At 29.0% G+C, this 27,349-nt stretch overlaps 2 protein-coding genes and 2 pseudogenes across 2 annotated transcripts; 3 read left to right on the top strand and 1 right to left on the bottom strand.

Annotated features, from left to right (window-relative positions):
* Nucleotides 1-255: 255 nt before the first annotated feature.
* Nucleotides 256-1,468, bottom strand: LOC131615251 (uncharacterized). The gene is made up of 3 exons (XM_058886723.1): nt 1,054-1,468; nt 758-957; nt 256-423 (listed from the first exon to the last, which is right to left on the bottom strand). Exons 1-3 carry the CDS (start codon nt 1,466-1,468, stop codon nt 256-258), a joined length of 783 nt encoding a protein of 260 aa, XP_058742706.1.
* A 5,570-nt stretch (nt 1,469-7,038) lies between these two features.
* Nucleotides 7,039-8,353, top strand: LOC131613120 (homeobox-leucine zipper protein ATHB-22-like). The gene is made up of 3 exons (XM_058884824.1): nt 7,039-7,132; nt 7,464-7,810; nt 8,031-8,353. Exons 1-3 carry the CDS (start codon nt 7,039-7,041, stop codon nt 8,295-8,297), a joined length of 708 nt encoding a protein of 235 aa, XP_058740807.1. The 3' UTR covers nt 8,298-8,353.
* Nucleotides 8,354-19,436: 11,083 nt separating this feature from the next.
* On the top strand, nt 19,437-20,274 carry LOC131613119 (glutathione S-transferase T3-like; annotated as a pseudogene).
* A 487-nt stretch (nt 20,275-20,761) lies between these two features.
* On the top strand, nt 20,762-22,062 carry LOC131613118 (uncharacterized; annotated as a pseudogene).
* Nucleotides 22,063-27,349: the final 5,287 nt, after the last annotated feature.

Raw genomic sequence — 27,349 nt, 5'->3', positions numbered from 1 at the left:
TAAATTTTATTTCCATAAACAATGAGGTACAACTGTCGATCAACAGATCCAGGCTTGATCAATCAAAACAAGCTAAGTGCTCTCTACAAGAGTAAAATCCCTAATGTTTTTGCTAAGATTTCTATTCCTAGAACATCTAGCTATTACAATATGTTTAACAGACATACACAAATTTGCATCTTTATCACCATTTGCAAAGATAATGGGATTTCTATTTTGCCAAATGCCATAGAGAAGTTCAGCAGCTGCTGCTTTTTAAAACTGCCTCCGCCAATCCTTCTTCACTGATTCTGCACTGATCCAATGCTTTTCCTGTTCCCACACAACCGGACTTTTGCAATAGCCTAACCAGTTAAGCATTTCAATCCAAAGAGATTTAGTCCAATCACATTCAAAATAAAGGTGCTCCAAGGTTTCATGTTCCTGACAAAAATCACACATCGGATCAGTTATCACACCAAATTTATGAAGTCTAATCTTGGTGCTAACTCTCCCCATAAGAACCAGCCACAAGTGAAATTGTGCCCTTAGTCTAGCCAGATTTTTGAAGAACATTTTCCTCCAATCCACCTGTGTTTTCTCTCCTTTAAGGCTATGATACATCTTTGTTGTACTATAGTTGCCAGTTTGCAGTGCCTCTTACCAGTACTGTGTATTGGTGATGTCAGTTATGTACTCATCCAACTTCTTAAGCAATCCAAAGCATTCAGTTCTAGGATGCCAGTTCAGAAAGTTCAGATTTTTTAAAGTAGTATACATTGATCCATTTCACCCACAGCTTATATGCTTTTGACTGAATATTCCAAAGAAGTTTCCCCATATTAGCTACATTCCGTTCATGCAGAGCAGTAATACCTAAACCTCCTGCATTCTTGGGATCACACACCTTATCCCAAGCTACATGCGATTTTTTCGTTACCTCTGCAGTGCCACTCCACATAAAGCTTCTACACATAGCTTCCACATGATGAATAACACACTTAGGCATAGGAAACACCTGCATCTAGTAATTAGTGATAAAAAATAGCACACTTCTAATCAGTTGTTGTTTACCTGCATAACTTAGAAGTTTTGCAGTCCAATGGTTGATTCTAGAAACAATTTTCTCTATCAAAGGTCTGCACATGTTAACAGTGAGTTTCCTACTAACAAGGGGCACACCCAGGTACTTGAAAGGCAAGCAACCAGCCTTGAAGCCAGTGATGTCCAGGATCTTCTGTTGCACAGTATCAGACACCCCTCCAAAATACACCTTGTATTTGGTTGGGCTAGATTTTAGGCCAGTGGTTGCAGAGAAATTGTTGACAGTTTCTATCATAAGAGTAACCGGATTTTCATCCCCTCTGGTGAACAACATCAGGTCATCAGCAAAACATATGTTTGTAATGCCTACTCTTTCACACTTAGGGAGGAAATTGAACTTAGGGTTATCATGTAGCTTCCTAATACATCTATGTAAGTATTCCATTACTAACACAAAGAGCACAGGGGAGGTTGGGTCACCTTGTCTAATACCCTTTTAGCTGGAAGGTATTCACTCAGATGCTCATTCACTTTGTATCTATAGGAGACAGTCTGAACACACAACATCACCCAAGTGATGAATTTTTAGGGAAAGTTCATCTCCCTCATGATATCCTCTAGGGCTTTCCACTCAAGGGTATCATAAGCTTTCTGAATATCCAGTTGGATAGTACACCTTGGGGAAATATGCTTCCTGTTATAACCTCTAATAAGCTCTTGAGCTATAATGATGTTATCTTCAATTACCTTACCAGGAATAAATGTAGACTGAGTATAATCTACTACAGAACTAATTACTCTACTCAGCCTATTGGTAAGAATTTTGGATATGATTTTGTATATGGTAGTGCAGTAGGCAATAGGTCTCAGGTCTCTCATGTTCTTAGCATTTCTAGTCAAAGCAGTCCATATTTCCTGACCTGAAACAGGGGCAATCAATGACTTTGCTTGGGTCTGTTAAAGCTGAGCACCTCTTCTCATGGCTTCAATGTCAGTATGTAACAGTGAAGTAGCTTGTGTACCTACCAAATCCCTGTAAAATTTCATCATTTCAGCTTCAACTTCTTTGGCCTCAGTGAGCATCTTCCCCTGGTAATCCTCCAGCTTATGAATTCCAATGACTTTGTTTTTACCCCTGACAATAGCATGGAAATAGGAATTATTTCCATCTCCCAATTAGAGCCAAGTCACTTTGGCCCTTTGCCTGAGAATCTTCTCTTCAATTTCCATGGCCTGGATCACTTTTTCTCTCCATCTTTTCATATTAGCAACATAGGTAGGATTGGCCAAATCTCCAGTTAGAATATCTTCAGTCTGTTTCAGCTTCTCTCTATTCAGTCTGTTTCTCCCAAACTCTGTACATTGGAGTACCATCAATGTCACAATTCCAGCTATCAGTTACACAAGGCAGGAATAAAGGGCTCTCAGTTATGCAGTTCAGAAATTTGAAGGGATGCCTAAACCTTGGGTGCTTCTGTTGATTCTTAACTTCCACTTTCAGGGGGTGATGATTAGAGATGTGGGCATTGAGGATCTCAATCTCACAATCTGGATAGTGAAGAAACCAATTATTATTACAAAGAGCATGGTCTATTCTAGAATAAACCTTAGACCAAGTGAAGTGGTGCCCTCTAGTGTCATGAGCAAACAGACCACTATCTTCCATCATTGTTGTCATATCCATATATTCAGAATCCTTGACCTCTATCAGTCCTCAACTTTAAATGTACCTTTCAATGATTTTGATAATTTATTGTATTTCTTACTGTGCGTTTATTAATAACATGTAAAAAATAATGCAAAAGTAATCCTTATCATTTTTATAAAAGAAATATCTTTATAATATTAAAATAAAGGATTTTTCAATCCACCTATTGAATTTCTTAGCTATATGGCGCAATTCCAATTATGTCACTGCTTTCGTAGTTGTATATCCGGAAGTACTTTTTTTTAAAAAATTTGGTTTTTCCGTAGATGCATTTACGGAACGTTAAAACATAGTAAAAATTAGGATTTTCCCAATTAATTAGGAAAATCTCACGTTCATGAAATCTTCTGTAGCTACATCTACGGAAGCGTTTGAAAAAGAGTGTTCAATAGATATACCTATGCAATATTCTGTTATATTTTAAACCAATTACATTTCACTCCAAAACTCAATTTTTATAACAAAGGTGGAACATCAAATTATAGTAAATCAAAATAGTTTAATTGGGGCTTTCCAATTACTTTGATGTACTATAATTTGATGTTCCATTTTTGTTAAAAAAAAATTGGAGTTTAGGAGTGAAATATAGTTGATTTAAAAATATAACATAATGTTCCGTAGGTACATCTATGAAATACTCTATTTTCAAACTCTTCCGTAGATGTAGCTACGGAAGATTTCATTAATTTAATTAACTTGAGATTTTCCTAATTAATTTGGGATTTTTCAAATTAATTGGAAAATTAATTTGAGATTAATTTAACTATGTTTTAACTTCAGTAGATGTATCTACAGAAAAAATAAATTTTAAAAAAAATGTATTTCCAAAAATATATCTACGAAAACAGAAGACCAATTTTACCAATTCACATATACATGAGAGATCTTAGGGTTGAATTAAAATATATAACATAAATAAAATATTTATTAATATATTCTATAAATAGTGGGGGGCTACTTTGAACAACCTATAAAATAGTACATACCTTAGCTACACATCTGCACAACTCATTGTGCAATAAAGGAAGTAGGATGCAACAAAAAGAAAGACCCCTGGTTAGCTACCACCCTAACCACCTTAGCACTTCATACTATACTTCGATTCAGAGTATCTTCTGTGCACTGTTCCATAAACTTTTCTTATAAAAAAAGTTGATACTCACTTATTGCAATTTTTAGTTTTTAATATAATATTAACTACTACTTTTTTTAATTGTATATTTTAATTACTATCGTATATATTATTTTAAGTCATTACATTACTTATTTTTATAATTTATATATATATATATATATATATATATATATATATATATATATATATATATATATATATATATATATATATATATATATAAATAATTGACAATTTTTATGACTCAAAAAGAGGACAAACATATAAAAATAATAATAAAAACAACATCAAGAGGTACAAACAAACAAAATTATAATTTTCGATTGGTTGGATAGTTTTACATGGATATATTTTGAATTTCTTTGCGATGTTTTTCCTGTTTAGTGGATCGACTAAGACTAGGAAAGTGTATTGATGATTTGACTCGCCGTAATATAATCTGTTTAGAAATATTATAATGATATTTTTTTTCGGACTCTTCGATGACAATTAAAGACATGGAAGACATGAATATCTTTTTGATTTGAAAATAATATATTAGTAGGTCTCTTGTGCTTTCTTAACTTGACTTCTGAACCATATTATGCCAATCATGGTGTGAGTGTCTTCGACCACTATAGATGTTTACTTATTGTGTTTCATCAGATTTTGGTATTTTTATTGCTTGTCTTGACTTGGAATGATCTAGGTTTGTCCAAATTTTGACTGTTTTTGGTTGTTGTCTCATTGTGGATATTTTTTGGTGTTTGTTTTTCTTGGTTGTTTTGTCGTTTTTATTTATCAGACCGAATTATATGTACATCTTGTGTCTTTTCTGGACTACTTTGGACTTTTTGTGCCTTTATATACATAAATATTCATGATTAAATGACACCAATGTGTTAAACTTAGCAATATGACACATCCGACAACTTCTTATCACATTTTTGTATAACAAAATTCTTCGTTGGATTGAAAGCTATCATCATATAAGTCATGTCTATAAAATTAAAAATTAAAAATTAAAAAAAAAAAAATTTGATAGTTAAAGAGATGATCAAACTTAATGGTTTTGTTGAAGTTTTTGTAAGACGTTAGTTTTTATGCATCTCGTTGACATATCAAATGATTTTCGATTAATGTTAAATTTTATAGACATGATCTATATGATAATAGTTTTCAATCTAACGTTGAATTTTGTTATACGGATATTTAAGTAAGAGTTATCAAATGTGTCATATTCCTAAGTTTGACACCTTTGTATAATTTGATTTATATATATATATATATATATATATATATATATATATATATATATATATATATATATATATATATATATATATATATATATATATATGTCAAACAGGAGGATTAAATGCTAACCATTGAATTTGATAAACGGTCTTAATCAACATTAATTGTTTATGCTCACATGGTATTTCATCAAGACCATTTATCAAATCTAATTATTGATATTTAATCCTTCTATCTCTTATGTTAAAAGCCCTTCTACTTTATGCATTTCCTATAGTTAAATATTACACCGAATTTCACTGTTCACTAATACAGTAACTAGAGCTGTCGAAATGGGCTACCTATCCATAAATGGGCCGACCCTAGCGGGCCCTGAGCTTTTTAAGACTGGACCAAAAAGGCCCGATTTAATATGGGCTCGAGAGTTACTACCCGAGCCTGGCCCTAGATGGGCTTCGGGCTACCCGACCCTAAACGGGCTTTTTTATTTAAAAAATAAAAATAAAAACTCCATAATATTTATTATAAATAAAATAAAAAATTATATTATTTTAAACATAATACATTTTTAAGTACTATATTATCTATTATAAATACTATAATGCGTTTTTAAATACAGTATATGTCTAAATTGTATAAAATAATACTTGAATATTTAACATAACAGAAAAATTAATATAATACAATGCAAAAATGTTGATTATATTAATGTAAAATATTTAAAAGAGAAAGATTGAATAGAATAGAGATCAAATTTAGTGAGAAGAGAAAAATCAATGTGCTATTTTGGAGTACATAATATAAATATTAATATATATTTTTCTAAATTTTATAATCATGCGGGTCTAATGGGCTACCTACGGCCCATATGGGCTAGCCTTAATGGGTAGCGGCTTTTTCAAGGTTGGGTAAAAAAAACCCTGAAAAATATGGGCTCTAATTTTAAAGCCCAAGCCCTATGATTTTTTGGGTCGGACAGGCCGGCCCATACGGGCTAGCCTATTTTGACAGTTCTAACAGTAACAATGAAATATTATAATGATAAATATTTTTTAAAAAAATATAATTATTTTTTTAGTTTAATGGATATCAATATAAAATTGTGTGATTAACCAACTTCATAACATTATTAACCAATTTTATTTAACTACAAAAACTTAATTTTAATATCTGAACTTTATTATCCAACTTCATTACTTTATTAACCAACATTTTACATTTTATTAACCAAATTTGCGTTATTAGTAAAAACTATTTTGACCATCTGAGCGTTTATTAACCAACTCCATAATTTAATTAATTAACAATTTACTACTAAAAATATTTTTAATATAACGTTTATAAACTAACTATACAATTTCATTAACCAACTTTTTTTTCTTTCCATTAACCAATTATGTTTTACTAAATTATTTTTAATATATAATGTTTTTATCAAGTTTATTATTTTATTAATCAACTTTGTTCATCGTTGCTGTTCACGTTATGACACCTATTCACGATCACCGTTCATAAATTATTATTTTATTGTTAGAAAACACTATTAACTCATACGATGTAAATATTGGTGTCAATGGGGTGTCAAGATTTATATACAATGAACAAATATAACTCACTAATAACTGTACGAAAAGGGTGAAGATTGCACCCAAAAGAGAGACACTGTTGACCGTACGATACTGTCTTTCATTTCATCTCAAATAATTACTATTGAAGGGGTTTATTTGTGTTTTTGACAGTCACTGTGAACAGTAGAAAACATGAACCCCTCATTAATAACATGCTTTATTACTATATACTGACTGCACCACTATGACTACGTGGTCCATGCAACCTAATTAACCTATTCCAAACTCCATAAAAGAGACAACAACCTTTGATCCTCATCCATTGTTTTTCTTATCTACACTCTTTGGTATTCAACTGAAACCCTAAAATGGATTGGAATACTGATAGCACAGTACCCTTTGTTCCTCCTCCAGGTTCTTCTTTAAGCTTCTTCTACAACTATAACAACTACAATTATTCAGGTAAAAAAAACATTACTCTTCAAATCATTGACCTTTATATATACTCCAATTTTTTTACCTATATTTTATTTTTTTTCTCACATTTTATTTTTTGTTTATCTAGACACAATACCCTTTGGATATTAACTGTTATTTAATGTTTTATTGATAAGATATTAGTGATGTGATGAAAAATAAAAATACATAAATGTATGAAAGGTGTGGATATTGAAGAAACTAATTAGGGTTAAATATATATTTTTTTGCAACATTTAGGGTTAAATATATTTCTTAAAGTGAGTAGTTAAATAAAAACTCATTGTGATTATATTTGTCTATATTGGAATATTAGGAATTGAAGCAAGTGAAGGTGCATTAGGTGAGACTCAACAAAGGTTGCTTCCTGTAATTGAGGATGATCCAAACAAGATTAATAGCGGAAAAGATCAGCGAGAGAAGAAGAAGACGAAGAACAAGAAGAATAAATTAACAAGTAACCAAGTAGATGCATTGGAGAGGAGTTTTCATGAAGAAATAAAATTAGACCCTGAAAGAAAGATGAAACTTTCTGCTGAGTTAGGGCTTCAACCTCGTCAAGTTGCTGTCTGGTTTCAAAACAGGCGTACTAGGTGGAAGACTAAGCAGCTTGAACACTCCTATGACGTGCTTAAACAAGAAAATCAGAAACTTCAAGATGAGGTATCTCTCATGTAACCCTTGGTTTATGCCCAATTTCACAGCTGTGTCTCGATTCCAGCACCAGTAACATATAAACATATATGATTACATTTAATTGTATCTAAACCATTATTTTAAACCCTAAAAAAATTTATAGAACACATTAATTAACTATTGATCTTTTTCTTTAGTGTGTTTCTTAACAAAGATTTACTCGAATTGGTTGCTGTTTCCTGATTAGGTTATGGAGTTGAAGGAAAAGCTAAAAGGGAAATCTGATTTCAGGACACAAACATTTGGCGATGAAACAGTAGAAAGTCCAGGGTTGGGATGGAGAGAGATTGAAGGATATGAGCCATATCCTAGTTCCTACAATCAACAAGGATCAACAAGTAGCACTCAACAAGCTGCAGAAGGATACATCAACAGTTCTTTCATTGTTGAAGATTTTGACTCAGTTTCATTGCATCAGGAATGTCACTGGCCTGAGTTACCTTATTATCCATGATCTAGAATAGATGTTCAAGTTTGAATGAATTAAAGTACTCTTTATGAGTACTGACTCACTTAATTTTAGTGTACTAGTAGTTAGGTATTAGTCGTTTGAAGACTGACATTAATTAGGATCTATTCAAAGTACTCTTTATGGAAAGTTGCAAAGTTTTTTATGGTTAAGTAAGTACATTTAAAAATTGCATTATATTACAGATCATGTCAATATATATGTGTGGGTGTGTCACTATAAAAAATACTAGGGATTACCAACAACATTTACATCCTGCACGACATCTTAGAAAAGTCCTTGCATTTTTGAAGAAGAATAATCCCTTCACACCTATCTTCTTGCGTAAAAATTTCAACCGAAGGGAAATGTCAAAAATATTGTTGTTGATATTCGAACTCATGACCGGCACTGTTTTTTACTTCGGTTGGCAGACCCAACCGAGAAGAAAAGTGGCATGTTGTCCAACTTTTCACCTCGGACATTACCCCAAGAGAAAAAGGAGAGAAATTTTTTGACACCCTATTGTTACCTCGGACGTCCAACAGAGGTGAAAGTCTTTATCTAACCTAGATGAAATGTGGTTTTTGTAATAGTGGACATTTCTCAAGGATATCACTCCTAATAAATATTAAGTTGAAAAATATATTTTCGACTCAACACTACTAGAAAAAACCTCGTTTATCTCGATTGGAAAATGGATTTTACCACGGTTTCATATGTGAGATAACGAAGGATGTCATAAAAGTTTGTCACTTTTTCCATTGGGTAAAGTTCCACTGAGGAGAAAATTGTACTAGTCATGGGTTCAATCCCTAGTAACAATATTTTTTTAATTTTCAAAATTGCGCTACGTTTTACCTCGGTTAGAAACAATACCTGAAGTAAAATAGTATGTTTACATAATTTTTTTAACTTACTTTTTTCGTTTCAACCTGCATAACCTCAATTGTGTTGACAAATTTTGAATCGTCCTCCTCCTCATCATCATCAACAACAAATAGAATCGTTTGAACATTAAATCTAAACAACAACAACAACAATAACAAAATACATAAAAATTTTAAACATTAAATTTCAAAAATAACAAGAACAACATCAAAAAATAAACAAAATCAATATAATTGTTAAATATTTAACCTCAACAACTGTAACATTAAACATTTTACTTGACACAACAACAAAAATTAACATTGCTAAGTTACACCCCGATCTTGAATTTTTTTCCTGCTCTTGCAATCAATCTCAAAAAAATGTGTTGTACTTCATTTAGCTGCTTTCAATATCATTGTTTTCACGATATTAAGTTTGCATTTCAACATTTGCATTCAAGATGGATCGTAAAGGCATTCACGTCCTGATTAGTTGGTGAGAGTTTCAAGTGAATTAGTGATGTTTCATATGGATTGATGAGTTGCCAATATCTTGACTATTGTTATTATATAAATGCATGGAAAAGATTCGTTACTTAATTTTTTGTCAAATTGGATGAATTTTTACCGTCGATTGCTAGGTCAACCTAGGTAATATGTCATAGATAAAAAATTAAAATAAAATAAATATTTTTCCCCTCGGTTGCCAATTCAATCGAGATAATAGGTCATAAACAAAAATAAAAAAAAAATAAAAGGTGTTAAAATACAGTTGCTGAGATTTGAAGGAACGTCTCCAGAATACTTTTTCCCTCAATTGTCAGCTCAACCGAGGTTGTAGGTCATAAAAAAAATTAAAAAATTAAAAGTTTCAGAAATGTGGTTATTGATAATCGAAGGGATCTCCCTTAAATATGTTTCCCCTCGATTGTCAACTCAATCGAGGGAATGTGTAGTTTTTCTATAAAAAATGTGGCGTGCCTTTGATTTACATCTCAATTTTTCGTTGAATGAGGTGATAGATTTGTCAACTATTTGGTTTAAAGTCTTCAAATGGCAGCTTAGGCTTGTGCCTATTTTTAGTGGGTTCCTCATGTTTTTGAATTGGATCAGGGATTAGGAACTACTAAAGGGGAAACTTTATGTTTGACATCAATGGTATCCAGTGGTTTGGATTATTTGGAACTTGCATAATAAACTAGTTTTTACCAAGAAAGCTCATTAGTTAATCATTAGGTGAATATGATTGATTGTATTTCTTAGAAATAAGTTCACTTATATTCTATGGCTCTTGAATCCTACTGTAGATTGAGAGCTAGACACACTCATATGCTAAAAGGGAGATTTATGTTTGGAATTGATATGACATTCAGTGATTTGGATTAATTGAAAGTTGCGTAATAAACTAGTTTTTACCAAAAAAGTTCGTTAGTTAATCATTGGATGAATAAGGTTACTTGTATTTTTTTAGAAGTGAGTTCACTTATATTTTATGGCTTCCGAACTCTTCTGTAGATTGGGAGAAAGACACACTTTTTTGCTTGGACTTATAAGGGTGTCCTGGGTGACCAAATGACCTCTCAAATACTGTTGGTGTTCTCTTCAGCCTTCCCTCAACTTGTTTTGCAACTAGTTTTGGGTTTCTGTTGTTGTTTTGGCTTGGTTCTTCAATTTTGTGTTGGCTATTTTATGTTGTTAAGTTTTTCGTTGTTTTTGTTTCACCTTAGTTTTTGTTTCCTTTGGAGTACTTCTCTTTACTTGTTGTTACTTTGTTCTCGCTTTATCTTTTTCAATATATATTGTTAGTACAATTGATTGGCTAATTTTTGTAGGCAACTTGTTAACAAAGATGTCGTGACATGTTATGTGACATCCTGGCACGCCTACTGCTCATACTTTATTACATGAATGTTCCTTCATTTAGTTAGCAAACCTGTTCTAGTTAAGTTCATTTAGAACAAGTTTATTAATCCGAATAAGTTTGAAAAATATTTTATTAAATAACAAATATGAATGAAAAAGATTTTATTAGATATGATTTAAATAAAGTATTTGGATTTTTTTAATCAAAGAAGATTTGATTTGGTGTGCTTTGAAGAAATATTCAATATGAATCAAGGAAGATTTGGTTTAGTTTTATTTAGTCCAACATTTTGCTGAAATTGATATGCGAATATATTGATAGAAGATGTGTAATTAAACCATAATTCCATGAAAATATTTAAATAGATTTTTTTATTAGAAAATTTGGATTTACACTTAAAGAGAACATCTCCAATCTCTATAGATGAAAATTTAAAGGGGATTTTAGTTTTGGAAGATGTTTTGTTTAGAATCCTTTACTTGATAGGTTATAATTCTTATTTGTATCAACTAAAATCAGTACAGTATTTGATTTGTTTAAAGAAAATTCAAAGTTGGTTGTATAAAGATTCATGAAAATCAAGATGTCAAGCCCAATGTCCCAAACATCGTGTCTCGAACTGTTTTCTTGGAGAGTGAGATAAATCGAAGTATATATCTTCCTTTTAAGATTTGTTTCATTTTCTGTTCTATAAAAGATATAAGTGTTTTAACATAAGTTTGAATTTAAATTAAAATATGTTTTTAGCAAGATTGCTTTTAGTGTTCTTATGTGTTCAAAATTTATATCAATCAAGGATTTTAATCATCATAATGAAAATTTGATTGATTGTGTGCATTGTTAAAAATATTTAATCTGAATAGAATTTAACAAGATAGAATTGATTATAATTAAGAGATTTAGATCAATTTTAAATGTGGTCAATCAAGATTGGCAATCGACATAATTGAAGATTGATCTCATGTGCTTTTTGGAGGAACAACCGTATTTAAGATGAAAACCATAAAAGGCTTGGGAATTGGTCTTTTGTTAATGAGGTAATCTCCTTTGTGAAGTCTCAGAACTTTATATAAAATATCTACTCTATAGGAGTGTTTTAGTTGATCTTGTTTTTATAGTTTGTACACTTTATTCATGTGCATCAATACTATATTAGTGGATAGAGTTTTAAGTTGTATTACAGTATTAACTTTTCTCTTTGCAATTGATTAAAAACTTGGAAGATTGATCGAGTGAAAGTGAGAGGTGTCTCAAATTCCGGTGGAGCAATGATCAATCTTCACGGGTGGTATTAGGAAAGCAACATTGGTCAAAGTGAATTTAAATAAGACCAGTTGAACTTATGACTATTAGGAATGGAGTTCTTTCTATAGGGAGTCATGAAAAGCAATTAACAGGTAGTATTGGAAAAAAAAAAAGACAATAAGCTAGGAGAGTTCAAATCATATCAATATGTACTTCTAACTATTAAGAGAGAATTTCCTTTCATTAGATTAACGCCCTCTAAACGTAGGTGATTTTGTACCAAATTGAGATACCAATTCCTATGTTATTTATATTTTTCTTTTATTCTGCCTGCTATGTGTTTAATTTATCATACATATTATTATAACATTGTCTCTGACATCTTATCATGTGAAGAACAAAATTTCATATAAAACCTATTTGTCATTAAAAATAACTTTTGATAAGAGTTTTTTTTGGTTGAACTAGATATGAAAGCTAAAGTTGATAGTGGTCTCATGGCGCTTCTCTTGGAGACTGTGTGTAGATCTAGCAGTTTAAGATTGAACCAAAATGATTTTGGAAAGTTCTTCATTATCCCTAAAAAATTATTTTCAAGTACCATATGTCTTGCCTACTACATCTTCATATAATTATTCTTATAAACCTTTTTTTAAAAACTTTTTTAATAAAGTTTTGAAAAATAATTTATATAACAATTCATACCCCTCTTGAATTGGTCAACAAATAGCATCAGAGTCTAACTTTTATTTAAACAATAATTATCTCAATAGAGGATGACTTCAAACATCTATCATATAAGAAAATTCATTGTTCTAAAAAAGACATTAATGCCCTTATTGCTTCTAAGTTTGACAAGTGGATGACTTCTCCATATATATTTCAATTGTTTTGTTCTCTACTCATTTCTTATTGTTTTGCTTCTAAACTTTTGATCAACTCATAAAATGTCTTTTTAGTTTTGGTCTTGATAACCACATCTCTTTTTCCAACTTCACACTCTTCCTTTCAAATCACTACTTTCTTGGTTACAACTTTTACTTCTATTTTTGATTTTGGAGCATAGAGTTATATTTCTATTATCTTGCTTATTGGCTCTAAAATTATATTATATTCATAACTAATTAATCTATATATTAATCATATAATATTTTTTTGTGATAATGAAAGATATTATGAGCTGGATTAGTCATTAATATAAAATATTATTTTTCTTACAACATTAAATATTTAAATATTATTTTTTATTCATAATAATTTTTATTAAGTTTTTTTAATTACAACATTTTAGGATAAGAAAGTTTTTTATTATGTTTTTTAATGTTGAAATTTGATAATATATCATATAAGAAAATTCATTGTTCTGGAAAAGACATTAATGCCCTTATTGCTTCTAAGCTTGACAAGTGGATGCCTTCTCCATCTATATTTCAATTATTTTGTTCTCTACTCATTTCTTATTGTTTTGCTTCTAAACTTTTGATCAACTCATAAAGTACTTACACGCTTTCAGGAAAACTTCCCAGAAAGTCACCCATCCCAGAATTGCTTCAAGTCAAGCACGCTTAACTATGGAGTTCTTATGAAACGGGCTACCGAAAAGAAGATGCATCTTGTTGGTATAGGTAGTATCCATCAATCCTTATAAGAAATCTTTCAACCATGCAGTCTCTTCCCTGCACAGCCTTAGGATCCCTCATTCTGATGTGGTGACCACTCCTTGCCATATTCGGCCTCGAGTGTTACATGCGGTGTAACCACCCCTCGCCTTCTCCGACCTCGGGTGTTACAGTAACCACATCTCTTTTTCCAACTTCACACTCTTTCCTTTCAAATCAATACTTTCTTGGTTACAACTTCTACTTCTATTTTGGATTTTGAAGCATAAAGTTAGATTTCTATTATCTTGCTTATTGGCTCTAAAATTATATTATATTCATATTAATTAATTAATTAATCTATGTATTAATCATATAATAATTTTTTTTGTGATAATGAAGGATATTATGAGCTGGATTAGTCATTAATATAAAGTATTATTTTTCTTACAACATTAAATATTTAAATATAATTTTTTATTCATAATTTTTTATTAAGTTTTTTTAATTACAACATTTTAGGAAAAGAAAGTATTTTATTATGTTTTTTAATGGTAAAATTTGATCATTTATCATATAAGAAAATTCATTGTTCTGGAAAAGACATTAATGCCCTTATTGCATCTAAGCTTGACAAGTGGATGTTTTCTCCATCTAGATTTAAATTGTTTTGTTCAGTACTCATTACTTATTGTTTTGCTTCTAAATTTTTGATCAACTCATAAAGTGACTTTTTGGTTTTGGTCTTGGTAACCACATCCCTTTTTCAAACTCCACACTATTCCTTTCAAATCACTACTTTCTTTTACTATTGATTCAAATATTGAATAATTTTTCACACTTAAAAATATTTATCTTTGCATATTAACGGAAACCTGAAGTTACTGATCACAATATTGCATATTAACGGGAACCTGAAATTATTGATTATTTGTATTGAATATTAATGGAAACATGAAGTTACTGATCACAATATTGAATATTAACGGAAACCTGAAATTATTGATTAAAATATTGAATATTAACGGAAACATGAAATTACAGATCAAAATAGTGAATATTAACGGAAAAATGAAGTTACAGATCAAAATAGTGAATATTAACGGAAACATGAAGTTACTGATCACAGTATTGCATATTAACGGGAACTTGAAATTACTGATCACAATATTGCATATTAACGAGAACCTAAAGTTAGTGATTATTTGTATCGAATATTAACGGGAACATAAAGTTACTGATCACAATATTGAATTTTAACGGGAACTTGAAGTTACTGATTAAAATATTGAATATTAACGGGAACATGAAGTTACTCATCAAATAGTGAATATTAACGGGAACATGAAGTTACTGATCACAATATTACATATTAACGGGAACATGAAGTTACTGATTATTTGTATTGAATATTAACGGGAACATGAAGTTACCGATCACAATATTGAATATTAATGGGAACTTGAAGTTACTAATTAAAATATTGAATATTAAAGGAAACATGAAGTTACTGATCAAAATAGTGAATATTAACAGTAACATGAAGTTACTGATCACAATATTGAATATTAACAGAAACCTGAAGTTACTGATTAAATATTGAATATTAATAGGAACATGAAGTTACTGATCACACAATATTCAATATTAACGGGAACTTGAAGTTACTGATTCAAATATTGAATATTAGCTGGAACATGAAGTTACTGATCACAATATTAAATATTAACGGGAACCTGAACTTACTGATCACAATATTGAATATTAACGGAAACATGAAGATATTTAACAAAATATTGAATGTTGACGGTAACATGAAATTACTGATTAAAATGTTAATTATTTTTTATATACATTTTTTCTATTAAAAAAATACATCTGAAACAACTGCGCTGTCTCATACCAAAACTCGTACGAATGCACAAGTTTATTACTAGTTTCCTTTAAAATGAGATATTCCATAAACGCAGTCCACTTATTCCTATTCACCTTGTAGTTTTGTAGATGTTAGTGTATGGGATTTCTTTAAAAACGGTCCATTTACTCTCATTCATTTTGTTATTAATGAAATGGTTAATAAGCAAGTATTACTCTAAACCATCGAATAAAATGAAAAATTGAAATACAATAAAGAACAACATAACTATTGCCTTAGGCACGAAGTTCTTTTATGTATAAAATTGCAGCACTACTAAATAAATGTTGGACACTTTTAAAATGATTTATGAAGGTACTATTGAGATATAAAGGGAAACAAAGATCACATTTTTCCATGAGTTTGAATTACATAGGTTGAAATCCAACGGAATCATCCAAAGATGGTTTACTCATAAAATTAATCATCTTAAAACTCTTATATGTTTAAATTATTGTTGAAAAATTGAATTCACTACAATTTCAAAATCTAATGATTCTTCCTCTAGGAATATATCTACCTTGTTAATATATTACAAGAACGGTTGTATAGGTGTGAGTTGTTGGTCCCATATTATTTGGAAAAGAGGAGGTTGAGCATTTTTATAAGTGAGGTGTCTCTTTCACTTGTGTGTTGCTCTTGGCCCAATATGGATGCTCTTTATGATGACCCAACAGTGGTATTATAGCTGATGGTTCAATTAAGGGACCATCTCCTTGTATCGAAAATCTTCCTAACATGGTGGTGGTCAGGCGGCGTGTTCTGTTGAAGTGTCCGCAATAGTGGTACAAGTGTATGTAGATGAAATACCTTTTTCTTTAGGGGGATCATAGTGGATGGAGATCCACTTGAGGGAGAGATTTTTGAGTACAAGTGTGAGTTGTTAGTCTCACATTACTTAGAAAAATGCAGGTTGAACACTTTATAAGTGAGAGAACCCACACACCTATCACCTTAAACTTTGGATGAATATGTGATGTCTCTTTCACTTGTGTGTTGCTCTTGACTCAATGTGGATGCTCTTCATGATAACCCAACAGGAACATGAGCCCTAGTTAAAACCTAAAATAACTTTAAGAAAATAAAATTATAAAACATGTTACAAAAGAAAGCAATAAAGAAAGTAAAAAAATGAAAATAATGATATTTTTAATAAAGAAGAATTAGCCAAAATTGTGTGGGATGACAAAACTTGGATTCATTTGATATATCTAAAAAAGAGAAGAAAGAAAAACAAAGGTTTCGTAGAAACCTACATAGAAATAAGTAGGGATGATAATTTGACCGATTCTCTATAAACATCCGCAAAAAATGCCCACAACTGGTAGAGTAAAAATAATCCGCAAAATAAATACAGGTACGAACACGAGTAATTACCTATTAAAATAAGCGGGTATGAGTGTGGACACAAATATCTTACTATCCATCTCACCTCATATCCGCACTACATATTTATATAATATTATTTATATTATTATATAAAAATGGATGTTTATCAATTTAAAAAAAATATATTGCTATTAAACTATTACACATTTTACTAAAAGTGTTTATTTATTTCTTAACTTAATAATAACATCCATAATTTTTTTTAAAAACTTAAGATTATATGATATTTAATAATTAATCAATTTAATTTTACCACAAACGGGTACAGGAACAGATATTAAGGTACTATTAAGATACGGGTACGAGTATAAACAATGGTGCCAACACGGGAATAGATACAAAGATTTTTTCAAACCGCAAATATAAGGCCGGATACTATAGTACCCTACCCATTACCATCCCTGGAAATAAGACAAACGACATTAAAATTTTATTTTATAAATAATGATTTTTCAAAAATATTTTTGTATTGCATAAATTAAATTAAAAAAAAACATCGTCACGATCTCTAAAAAGACTTTCTTTTCTTAAAACATGAAAAAGAAAATTTAATTAATAAAATAGAATTTCTTTGAGAGAAAGAAGCAAAAACTCCTCCTCCTCCTTCTCTTCCTCATCCTCCAATCAATTGTGTTGAATTAAGATTTTGAAAACAAAATTGAAGATTAGGAAAATATTTTTGAATAAACTTTTTACAGAGAGAGATAACTTGAATTTGCTCTAAAGAAAGAAGATCCAATAATAAAGTGAGTAGGGGAAATCTAAAACCAATGTTGAATTGTATGGAAAATTGTATTATTCAAATATGACTCTTAATCACAATTTTTCAAAGAGTGTGTTTGGATGAAACAATTTAATGAGGTAATATAATATTTTGAGGAAATTTAAAATGATTTGCACAAAATTTATTGTTTTGATACAAAAATGAAGAATTGTTAAAATGATGGAAATTTATGAAGTATTTTATCTAAGTTAAATTTAATCATTTTGAAATGACACCAAAAACCAAAGAATTTGAAATCCCTCTCATACTCCATAGAATGTATTTGTTACTATTATTTCTTGAAATTTTGCAAGTTGGCCCTCATATTTTCCAAAATTACAAAATTGACCCCAAGAAAATTTTAAAAAATTGCAAATTGGTCCTTAATAATTTTTAAAATTTATAATTTGGTCCTTCAAATTTTTAAAAATTGCAAATTGGTCCCTAGTTTTCAATTTTAAATTTGGTCCAAAAATTTAAATTTTATATCAAATGATCCCAAAAATCTAACAATGAATTATTTTAATACTCAATCTAAACAAAATAATTTAAAAATGAATGGATTTCAATTGAATCATTTAAATTGCTTTGAATTTTAAATTTCTTTAGAATTTTCAATTACTTCATCCAAACACACTATAAATGTTTTTTATTGTAGTAAATGCGGCCATACTTCATCTTGTTGTTATATAAGAAAAAAATCATGAAACAAAGGCCACCGGAAACTTGATTTTAAAAGGTAAAGACTAATCTTCATGAGAATTTTGAGAAAAAGATCTCTAAGAGCATGATTATCGGTAGTTTTACCAAACTCCTACACAGTTGCCAATGTTGATGTGTCAGAAGTTTTTGAATATTTGAGTTTTTTCAACGTTCTTCCATTTACAACGCTCACAAACAAACCCACGGTCCTACAATTAATGTGCATAATATTTTATTATTAAATTCATTCCATCTGTAAAAGAAAAACAAGCAACGGTCATAAAATTGGAAAAAGATTCCTTTATAATGGATATTGAATATGGGTATTGAATGCCTTCAAAATGTATATTAAATTGATTCAAAATATTTTAACATTAATTACATATTGGGATTTCATTTTGAAAACAAATCTGTAACGGTAATAAAACAACGGTAATATTTTTTATTATTAGTATAAATAAGTAATTTATTTTATCACATTTTTCATTCACATCTATTTTATCTTATTTTAATTTTTTTGTCAACACATTTCATTTGAAAATGAATCTCAATCAACATAACACATTGTCCAATTTTATGCAAAATGATGGAAGTCCTCCTAGTATCCCAAATCAACAAAACAATCCATATTTTATAAATCCACCTCTTATTCCAAATCCAAACCATAATCCAAATTTTCAAAACTCTATTTATATCCCAAATCCACAAAATAATCCATCCATTAGAAATTACTCATATCATACATCACTTATCCATATCAATATCAACAATTTTCATCCCAATCAACTAACCCCAATATGCCTCATGTGGTTCAAATAGGTAGTAGTGGTGTGGAATCAAATGATCAAGAATATGGAACACCACAATTTTGCACTCAAGTTAGCTTGGAAAATACTAACCTTGGTGAAGAAGTTGCATCTGCACCGGTTGTGAATACGCCTAAACAAAGATTCCAACCAAAAGAAGATGAAATTCTCATTCAGTCATGGCTCAACGTTTCAAAGAATTCAATTGTTGGAGTTGATCAAAAAGGAGATAGTTTCTGGAAGAGAATTGGTGAAGCTTTTAACAAGCATCGTGACATGAATTACAAAGAGAGGAAACTGACGGCACTAAAAGGTAGATGGCACAAAATTAATCCATCCGTTCAAAAGTTTGTTGGATGCTACAAACAAGCATAATCTACACAGAAAAGTGGGAGCTCCGAGAACAATATCATGCAAGCTGCATATAGAATTTATTTTCAAGATGAAGGTGAAAAGTTTACATTTGAGTCTGCTTGGAGATTATTGAAAGATGAACCTAAATGGCTCGTAGGTTCATCAGAAGCTTATGCAAAAAGAACAAAGAATTCAGCATCTGGAGCATATTCTTCGTCTTCTAACCCACCGACACCAACGAGCAGCGAATACAATCCATCATCACCTACTCTGTTACGTCGTCCAATCGGTCAAAAGGCAGCCAAAAGGAAGGAGAAAGAAAAGATGGTGGAAATTTCTACTCCCGATGTTAAATATGAAGAATTCAAAGATGAATTCAAAAAGAAAACTGATTTGATGTCAGTGTTTGCATAAGACTATACACGTATTGAGAGTGAAAGACTCGAGATTGAAAGAAAAAAGGTTGAAGCAAAGATTAAGAAGGCTGAGATGAAAGAGGAAAGATTGAAGATCGATGATCTACAAATTCTCTCAAAGGATACATCAAATATGAATTCAAGACAACTACAAGCTCATGATTTATTGTGCGATGTGATTCGGAAAAAATATGGCCTTAATTAATATGATTATGTATTTTGAATATTTTTAGTATGATTATGTATTTTGAAACTAGTTGTTATTCTTGTAATTGATATGGTTATGTATTTTGAAACTAGCCGTTATTCAAACTAACCGTTATTCAAACTAGCCGCTATTCAAACTAGCCGTTATTCAAACTAGCCGTTATTCAAACTAACCGTAAACTAGCCGTTATTCAAACTACCCGTTATTCAAACTAGCTGTTATTCAAACTACTCCTATAAATAATCATTAGTAACACAATAAGTCTCACAATTATTCTCAACCTCTTTAACTTTCTACAAAATTGTTGTCATCTTATTCAATATTAAATTTCTTTTCTCATGGATCCTTCAAATCCTTCCCACATTGCAAAAATGTTCATGGATTATATGAATGATGGCATGGATGAAGAACTCGTGATACTTTTTTTGAAAGTCAAAATCAAGAAGAAGCCTCAAGCTCTAGAAGGCCAAGGCGTCAAAGAAGGAATATAGAGAGGAATCGTGAAGAGGGACGTGATCAATTATTCAATGATTATTTTTCAGAAACTCCAGTATACACAAATGAGCAATTTCGTCGAAGATACCGAATGCATAAACATGTGTTCCTTCGTATTGTGGAAGCTTTGGGTCAACATGATGAATATTTTCGAATGAGGGTTGATGCAACTGGTAGATCAAGTCTTTCACCGCTACAAAAATGCACAGCTGTTATTCGTATGTTGGCATATGGAACGTCTGCTGATAGTGTGGATGATTATTTAAGAATCAGTGAAACTACAACACTAAAATGTGTTAATGAGTTTACAAGAGGCGTAATCAGCGTATTCAGAGCACAATATTTGCGAAGGCCAGACGCTCAAGATATTGAACACTTACTTCAGAAGGGGGAGGCGCGAGGCTTTCCAGGTATGTTAGGTAGCATTGACTGTATGCATTGGGAATGGAAAAATTGTCCTGTTGCATTGAAAGGGCAGTATGTTCGAGGCGATCATGGAAAACCCACTGTTATGCTTGAAGCAGTAGCTTCACAAGACCTATGGATTTGGCATGCATTCTTTAGGATAGCGGGTTCAAATAATGATATTAATGTGTTGAACCAATCAAATGTCTTCAACGATGTTCTACAAGGGAAAGCTCCCGAGGTTCATTATACAATCAATTATACTGAATACAACATGGGCTATTACTTATCAGATGGCATTTATCCTTAATAGGCCACATTTGTGAAAAGTATCTCAATACCGCAAGGGGATAAAAGAAAATTGTTTACCCAACATCAAGAAGGAGCAAGAAAGGATATTGAACGTGCATTTGGGGTTCTCCAATCACGATTTGCAATCATACGTAACCCGACTCGATCTTGGCACTTAGATGCACTCCAACGTATTATGGATACATGTATCATATTACACAACATGATTGTTGAAGATGAACGTTCCATGTATGGTGGAAACTTTGATTTTTCTTATGATCATTTAGGCAATGACACGACAACATTTCCGAATGATTCTAATATTGATTTTCAAGAGTTTCTACGTAGTAGATTTGACGTTCGTGACAAACAAATTCATCGACACCTTCAACAAGACTTGATAGAACACATATGGCAACATTTTGGGAATGAGAATAACAACAATTAAAAATTGTCTTGAATAAATTTTTTAATTATATTTTATATAATATATTGTGTGGTTTAGTGGGACCCATTTTAAACTTTTTGATGGGTTAGATGGATATTTGAGAATTGTAAGAGTTGCTTAAATAATTGGGAAGTGCAAAATAATATAAAAAATTAGATGGGTGTCATTTATAGAACCCAAATGAGTATGATGGATTTGGGTGTTCTAAATAAAGTTAAGGATGATCATGTACGTCACATTGACAAAAGAGGAAAAGAAAGCTCAAGAAACTTAACGGCTTCTTAATAATGAGTAAGGATCCACTTCATTTCTTACATTCCATTTCTTTTCCATTACTATAGTTTTATGTGTATAAAGTTAAATAAATAATAAATATATGTCACATGTCTTAGAAATACGTGTAATATACACAAAAAACTATGGTAATGGAAAAGAAATGGAGTGTAAGAAATAGAGTGGATCCGTACTCCTTAATAATTCAAACACCTTTACTACTTCCTATCTAATATTTTGCAGAAAAAGGAGGTGTAATTATTAATTGGGCCAATGTAAACTCAAAACTAGGTCCAACACGTGGAATCATAACTTCTTGCCACATGATTGATCATTCCCCATACATTATCGATTACAGTTGTTTGAATGAAAAAGTTGTGCTTAACTAGTAACAAACCCGTGCGTTCGCACGGGTTCTAGTACGGGACGCGCATTTGTTTCAGATATATATTTTTTAATAGAAAAATGGTTGGTACCCGTTAAAAAATAATAATTAAATGTATAGAAAAGTGTCTGGTACCCGTGGAAAAATAATAATTGAATGTATAGAAAAGTGTCTGGTACCCGTGAAAAAATAATAATTGAATGTATAGGAAAAAATCTGGTACCCGTAAAAAAATTAATTGAATGTATAGAAAAATGTCTGGTACCCGTAAAAACATTTAGATCAATAAATTTTTTTAATACAAAATATAATTTTGTTATAAAATATGTGAATAATAGAAGATAAAAAAATTAATTAAAAAATAGAAGCTAAAAATATTATGAATGAAAAAAATATGAGAAAAATTAAAGAGAAATCTTATGAATATAAAAAAGAAAATAATATTTGAAAATAAGAATAAAATTTATGAAGAAAGAGAAAATTGAGATAAAATATTTATGAAGAAAGAGAAAATTGAGATAAAATATTTGTCAATACGTTATAAATGCAAACCGTTTTAAGTTTTAAAATAAATCTTTTAATTATTCCACTCATAAATTGTAGAAGGTAAAGTAATAAAAATATTTGAATTTAATTAATTAAAATATTTAAATAAAATTTAATTTCTTTGTCAAAAAATGTTTGAAATTATAATTATTATTTTATTAAATAAGTGTTGATTACAACATATAAAATTCGCTACTTTAGTCAAGATATTTGAATATAGTTTAATATCCTTGCATGCCCCATTGTTAAAAAAAAATGCTACTTTAGTCACTTTTGTATCTATGAGTCTATGATTACTCTTGCCTACCGTTCTGCCATTTTTCTTTAGTCATCATTATTATGAAATATTATATTTTCTTTTTGGCTCATATAGAATTGTCCAATCACACTTAATATTTGTACAATCTTTCTATATATTATCTTTTTTCTTTAAAGCTTAGTATTTATATTGTTTTAATATTATAAAAAACATATATTATTTCTTTTATTCTTACACCAATTCATTTATTTACACTAATTAATAAACATTTGTGTTAATAAAATTTCGTTGTCTTTTCTTTTTAATAAAGATCAATATACTTATAATAATTATAAATATCAAATCTATTAATATTAAATTAAAAAATATTTGGATCAATAAATTCATGTCCCGTTATTAATCAATATTTGGATCAATAACTTGATGTCCCGTTAATAATCAGTATAATACGAATGTATATAAAAAAGAAAAACAAAATTATTTAACCGAAAGAGTTTATTGAAAAAGCATATTTTAATTTATATATGGATTAAAAAGAAACCGGTTCCCATTTATTAAAAAAAATTAAAATTTAGTCATTTATTTAAAAATAACACTCGCTATTAATAATATAATCCCTCTATCTCAAAATAATTATCTATTTAGATTAATAATAATAAATAAATAGTATTTGGTGTCATGACACTTTGGCGTCAATTGACTTTATTCCTTTAAAAAAAATATCACTTATTAATTTAAAAATAAAATTTCATTAATACTTTGACTAACAATCATAATAAAATTGTTATTTTGTTAATTCTAACTGATACAATATAAAGACAGAATATGAGATTAGAGTATGTCCTTAAAAAAAAAATAAAGAAGAAACACATAAAATATGCATCTCTGTCTTTATTTTTTATATATATAGATGTTTTTTTATCTAAAAATTTGGAAAAAAGAATTAATTTTTATAAAGATTTACAAATACTAAAATTTATTTGTGCTAATTTTTTATAATAATATATTTTTTTATATAGATGTCTTTTCTCTCAACTATGAATTTCATATAAATAATTTATAAAAAATTATTTTAAATAATATAATGAAAATATGTTAAGTCGTAGAAAAAGTCAAATATAATATGTATTAAAAAAGTCATATAAGAAACCGCCTATTTTTTAATTTCTTATATAATAAATATATAATATTATGTATCTACTAAAGTGTGATGCTTTTCTTAAAGTGTGATGCTTTTTTCAAGAACCTGATATAGCATAGCTATTATTTGTTATAGTAAAAATGCTATGACTTGTTCATTCATTGTATTGTTATAAGACTTGCAAGATTAAATCAATTAAACTCATTTGTTCTTGCTACATGACTTGCACGTTTAAATAAATTAAACCCATCAAAATAGGGGTGGACAGATTTTTTTGAACACATCATATTTCTTTAATATTTTGAGACCTACAAAGTGTACCTACTCTACAAAATGTACCTATTCTGCAGTACTCAAGTGCTTTTAATATTTTGATATCCACAAAGTGCAGTACTTAAGTGCTTCATTATGATGAAATAAAGATAAATAAATAAATTTATTAGTAATGTAATACAGAAAAAAAATTAGAAATGTGTGAAGTAGTTATAAAATATAATAATAAAATAATTTAATACTGAATTAATACACAATAATATATAAAATGAAAAAGTTATGTTAGGAAACAAATAATTTCTTTAATTTTAATATAAGTAAAAGTATAAATATTACATAAATTAAAAAAGTATGGAAACACAAAAAATGTGAGGTGATGTTGTATTTTATTTTAATGAACAAACGTGTTATAATGGATTATCAATAATATATTATATTTTGACATCTATGTAATATATGCTATTGCAGATTAATTTTATATTGTTTTAGAATATAATTTAGTGATAGCTTTGATAAGTTGGTAAAAGAATAGACATTACATAATTATGTTTTGGTAACCGTGATGCAGGAGTATATGAATAGTCATAGTTTTTCTTATATTGGTATAATATTTTTCTTAGTCTTTTTATATTGAAAAAAATGTAGCATTCTAATAATTAAAAACTACAATTAATTCGACAAATATCGTCCAACATAAGATTTATACAATACTAATATTATAAAGTGACAATGGTAATAAAATATTAAAGATTTTATTTTAGTTTTGTTAATTTATTTATAGAAATTCCATTATGAATAATTATTAACGAAAAGAATTAAAGAGAAATTTTGCACGTCATTTATAAATATTTATCCACATGGTAAAAAAAGAAAATTTTTAAATGATTATATTTTTAATCTATTTTATTCTTGTGAATGAACTTTAATTAAAAATGACTGATATTGTTTAAAATTTAAAAAGAAATAGTATTACCCCTACTAATTTTCTTTTTAACAGGAATTTAAAAAAATAAATTCATAAAATTAGAGGACTAAAGTTGCATTTTACAATAAGTTTTAACTATTGCAATTTAAATAAAATTGATGAATAAATAAACCATTGAATTATATAAAGCATTATCATAAAGATCATTCAATTTATTAATGTTTCCATTTTTTTCATCTTGTTTTTATGTAGTTATAGAGAAACTAATTTTTTCATCTTGTTTTTATGCAGTTATGCAAAAATTTATAATAAAAAATCTTAAATATAAAGAAATAATTTTTTAAATCTATAAATAAATAAAACACATCTATAATAAGAAATAAAACAAAAGATATTTTTTATTTCAGCTTCAAATAGTACAAAAATAGAGTAAAATTTTCATCTTTAAACATTATAATGGTTTCTCTCTAAAAAAAATAAACATTGGATCTAAATAATAAATTTTCATATTTTCTATTGATCTATATAATAACTGATGATAGGTATAGTTTAAAAAAATTCAAAATTAATAATTATCTTAAATAAAAATTAAATGGTGATACAAATATCAAATTGTTTTAATATAACTATTTGTGGATTCAATTGTTAATTAGTTTTTGCCACAATTATTTCTTGAAACTTCAAATGAATAATATAAATATGAGTTGAAAGTTTATCATTATGTTGAAATAAATAGCCTTAATAACATATTAATTTGTATAATAGCATTTTTGCTCTTATATTTAATTATAATTATGTTCTTTTATTTATATTGGAATATGGAGTTGAACATTTATTTTGGACTGATATGCTTTGATTATGTAGAAATTTGTTAGGGATAAAAGAACATATTTGAAACTTTGTTCGGGTTATTTTTAAAAATAAAAAATAAATGTACTTACTTAATAGTAGTGGTCTCTAATAAGATGAAAAGACATAAAGATAGATATGTAATAGACATGACTTTGGCTTGCCATATCACAGTACACTAAAACCTATCCTATAGTCTATTCTATAGCTTTTATTTGATTGAACCAAGGCAATAATTATCTCTTTTTGGAAAATTTATTCAAAAATGAATCTCAATTTTTAAGATATGAATCAGTCCAAAATAAATGTTCAGAAAAATTAAATACTAATTTGAATAAATTTAAGTAATAATGGTCTGTCTCCAATAATTTTTCAATCTGAAAATTATAAATAAATAAAAATTAGAGTAAATCATGAAACAAATATAAATTAAAGAGAGTTTTTTTTTTTTGGCGTTAAAATTAAAGAGAGTTAAATGAGACATATTAATGACACATTAGAATAACATTAATTTGATTCTAATTATATTTAAAATTTGCTTTAAGCTAAATAAAATTATTCAAAATCAAGTATTAACAAATAAACTTAGCAAATATATCTGCTTCAATCCTCTTAAACATAACTGATCTATAAAGC

The sequence above is a fragment of the Vicia villosa genome, linkage group LG6 (assembly GCF_029867415.1).
Source record: "Vicia villosa cultivar HV-30 ecotype Madison, WI linkage group LG6, Vvil1.0, whole genome shotgun sequence".
Classification (NCBI taxonomy): domain Eukaryota; kingdom Viridiplantae; phylum Streptophyta; class Magnoliopsida; order Fabales; family Fabaceae; genus Vicia; species Vicia villosa.
This window is presented reverse-complemented; position numbering and strand designations above follow the sequence as displayed.

Coding starts and splice junctions, on each gene's coding strand:
- LOC131615251 (XM_058886723.1), bottom strand. CDS start 1,468: ATGGAATACTTACATAGATGTATTAGGAAGCTACATGATAACCCTAAG. Junction 958..1,053: donor AAAACTTCTAAGTTATGCAG/GTAAACAACAAC, acceptor ATCATGTGGAAG/CTATGTGTAGAAGCTTTATG. Junction 424..757: donor TGTGGGTGAAATGGATCAAT/GTATACTACTTT, acceptor GATTTTTGTCAG/GAACATGAAACCTTGGAGCA.
- LOC131613120 (XM_058884824.1), top strand. CDS start 7,039: ATGGATTGGAATACTGATAGCACAGTACCCTTTGTTCCTCCTCCAGGT. Junction 7,133..7,463: donor TAACAACTACAATTATTCAG/GTAAAAAAAACA, acceptor TTGGAATATTAG/GAATTGAAGCAAGTGAAGGT. Junction 7,811..8,030: donor ATCAGAAACTTCAAGATGAG/GTATCTCTCATG, acceptor TTTCCTGATTAG/GTTATGGAGTTGAAGGAAAA.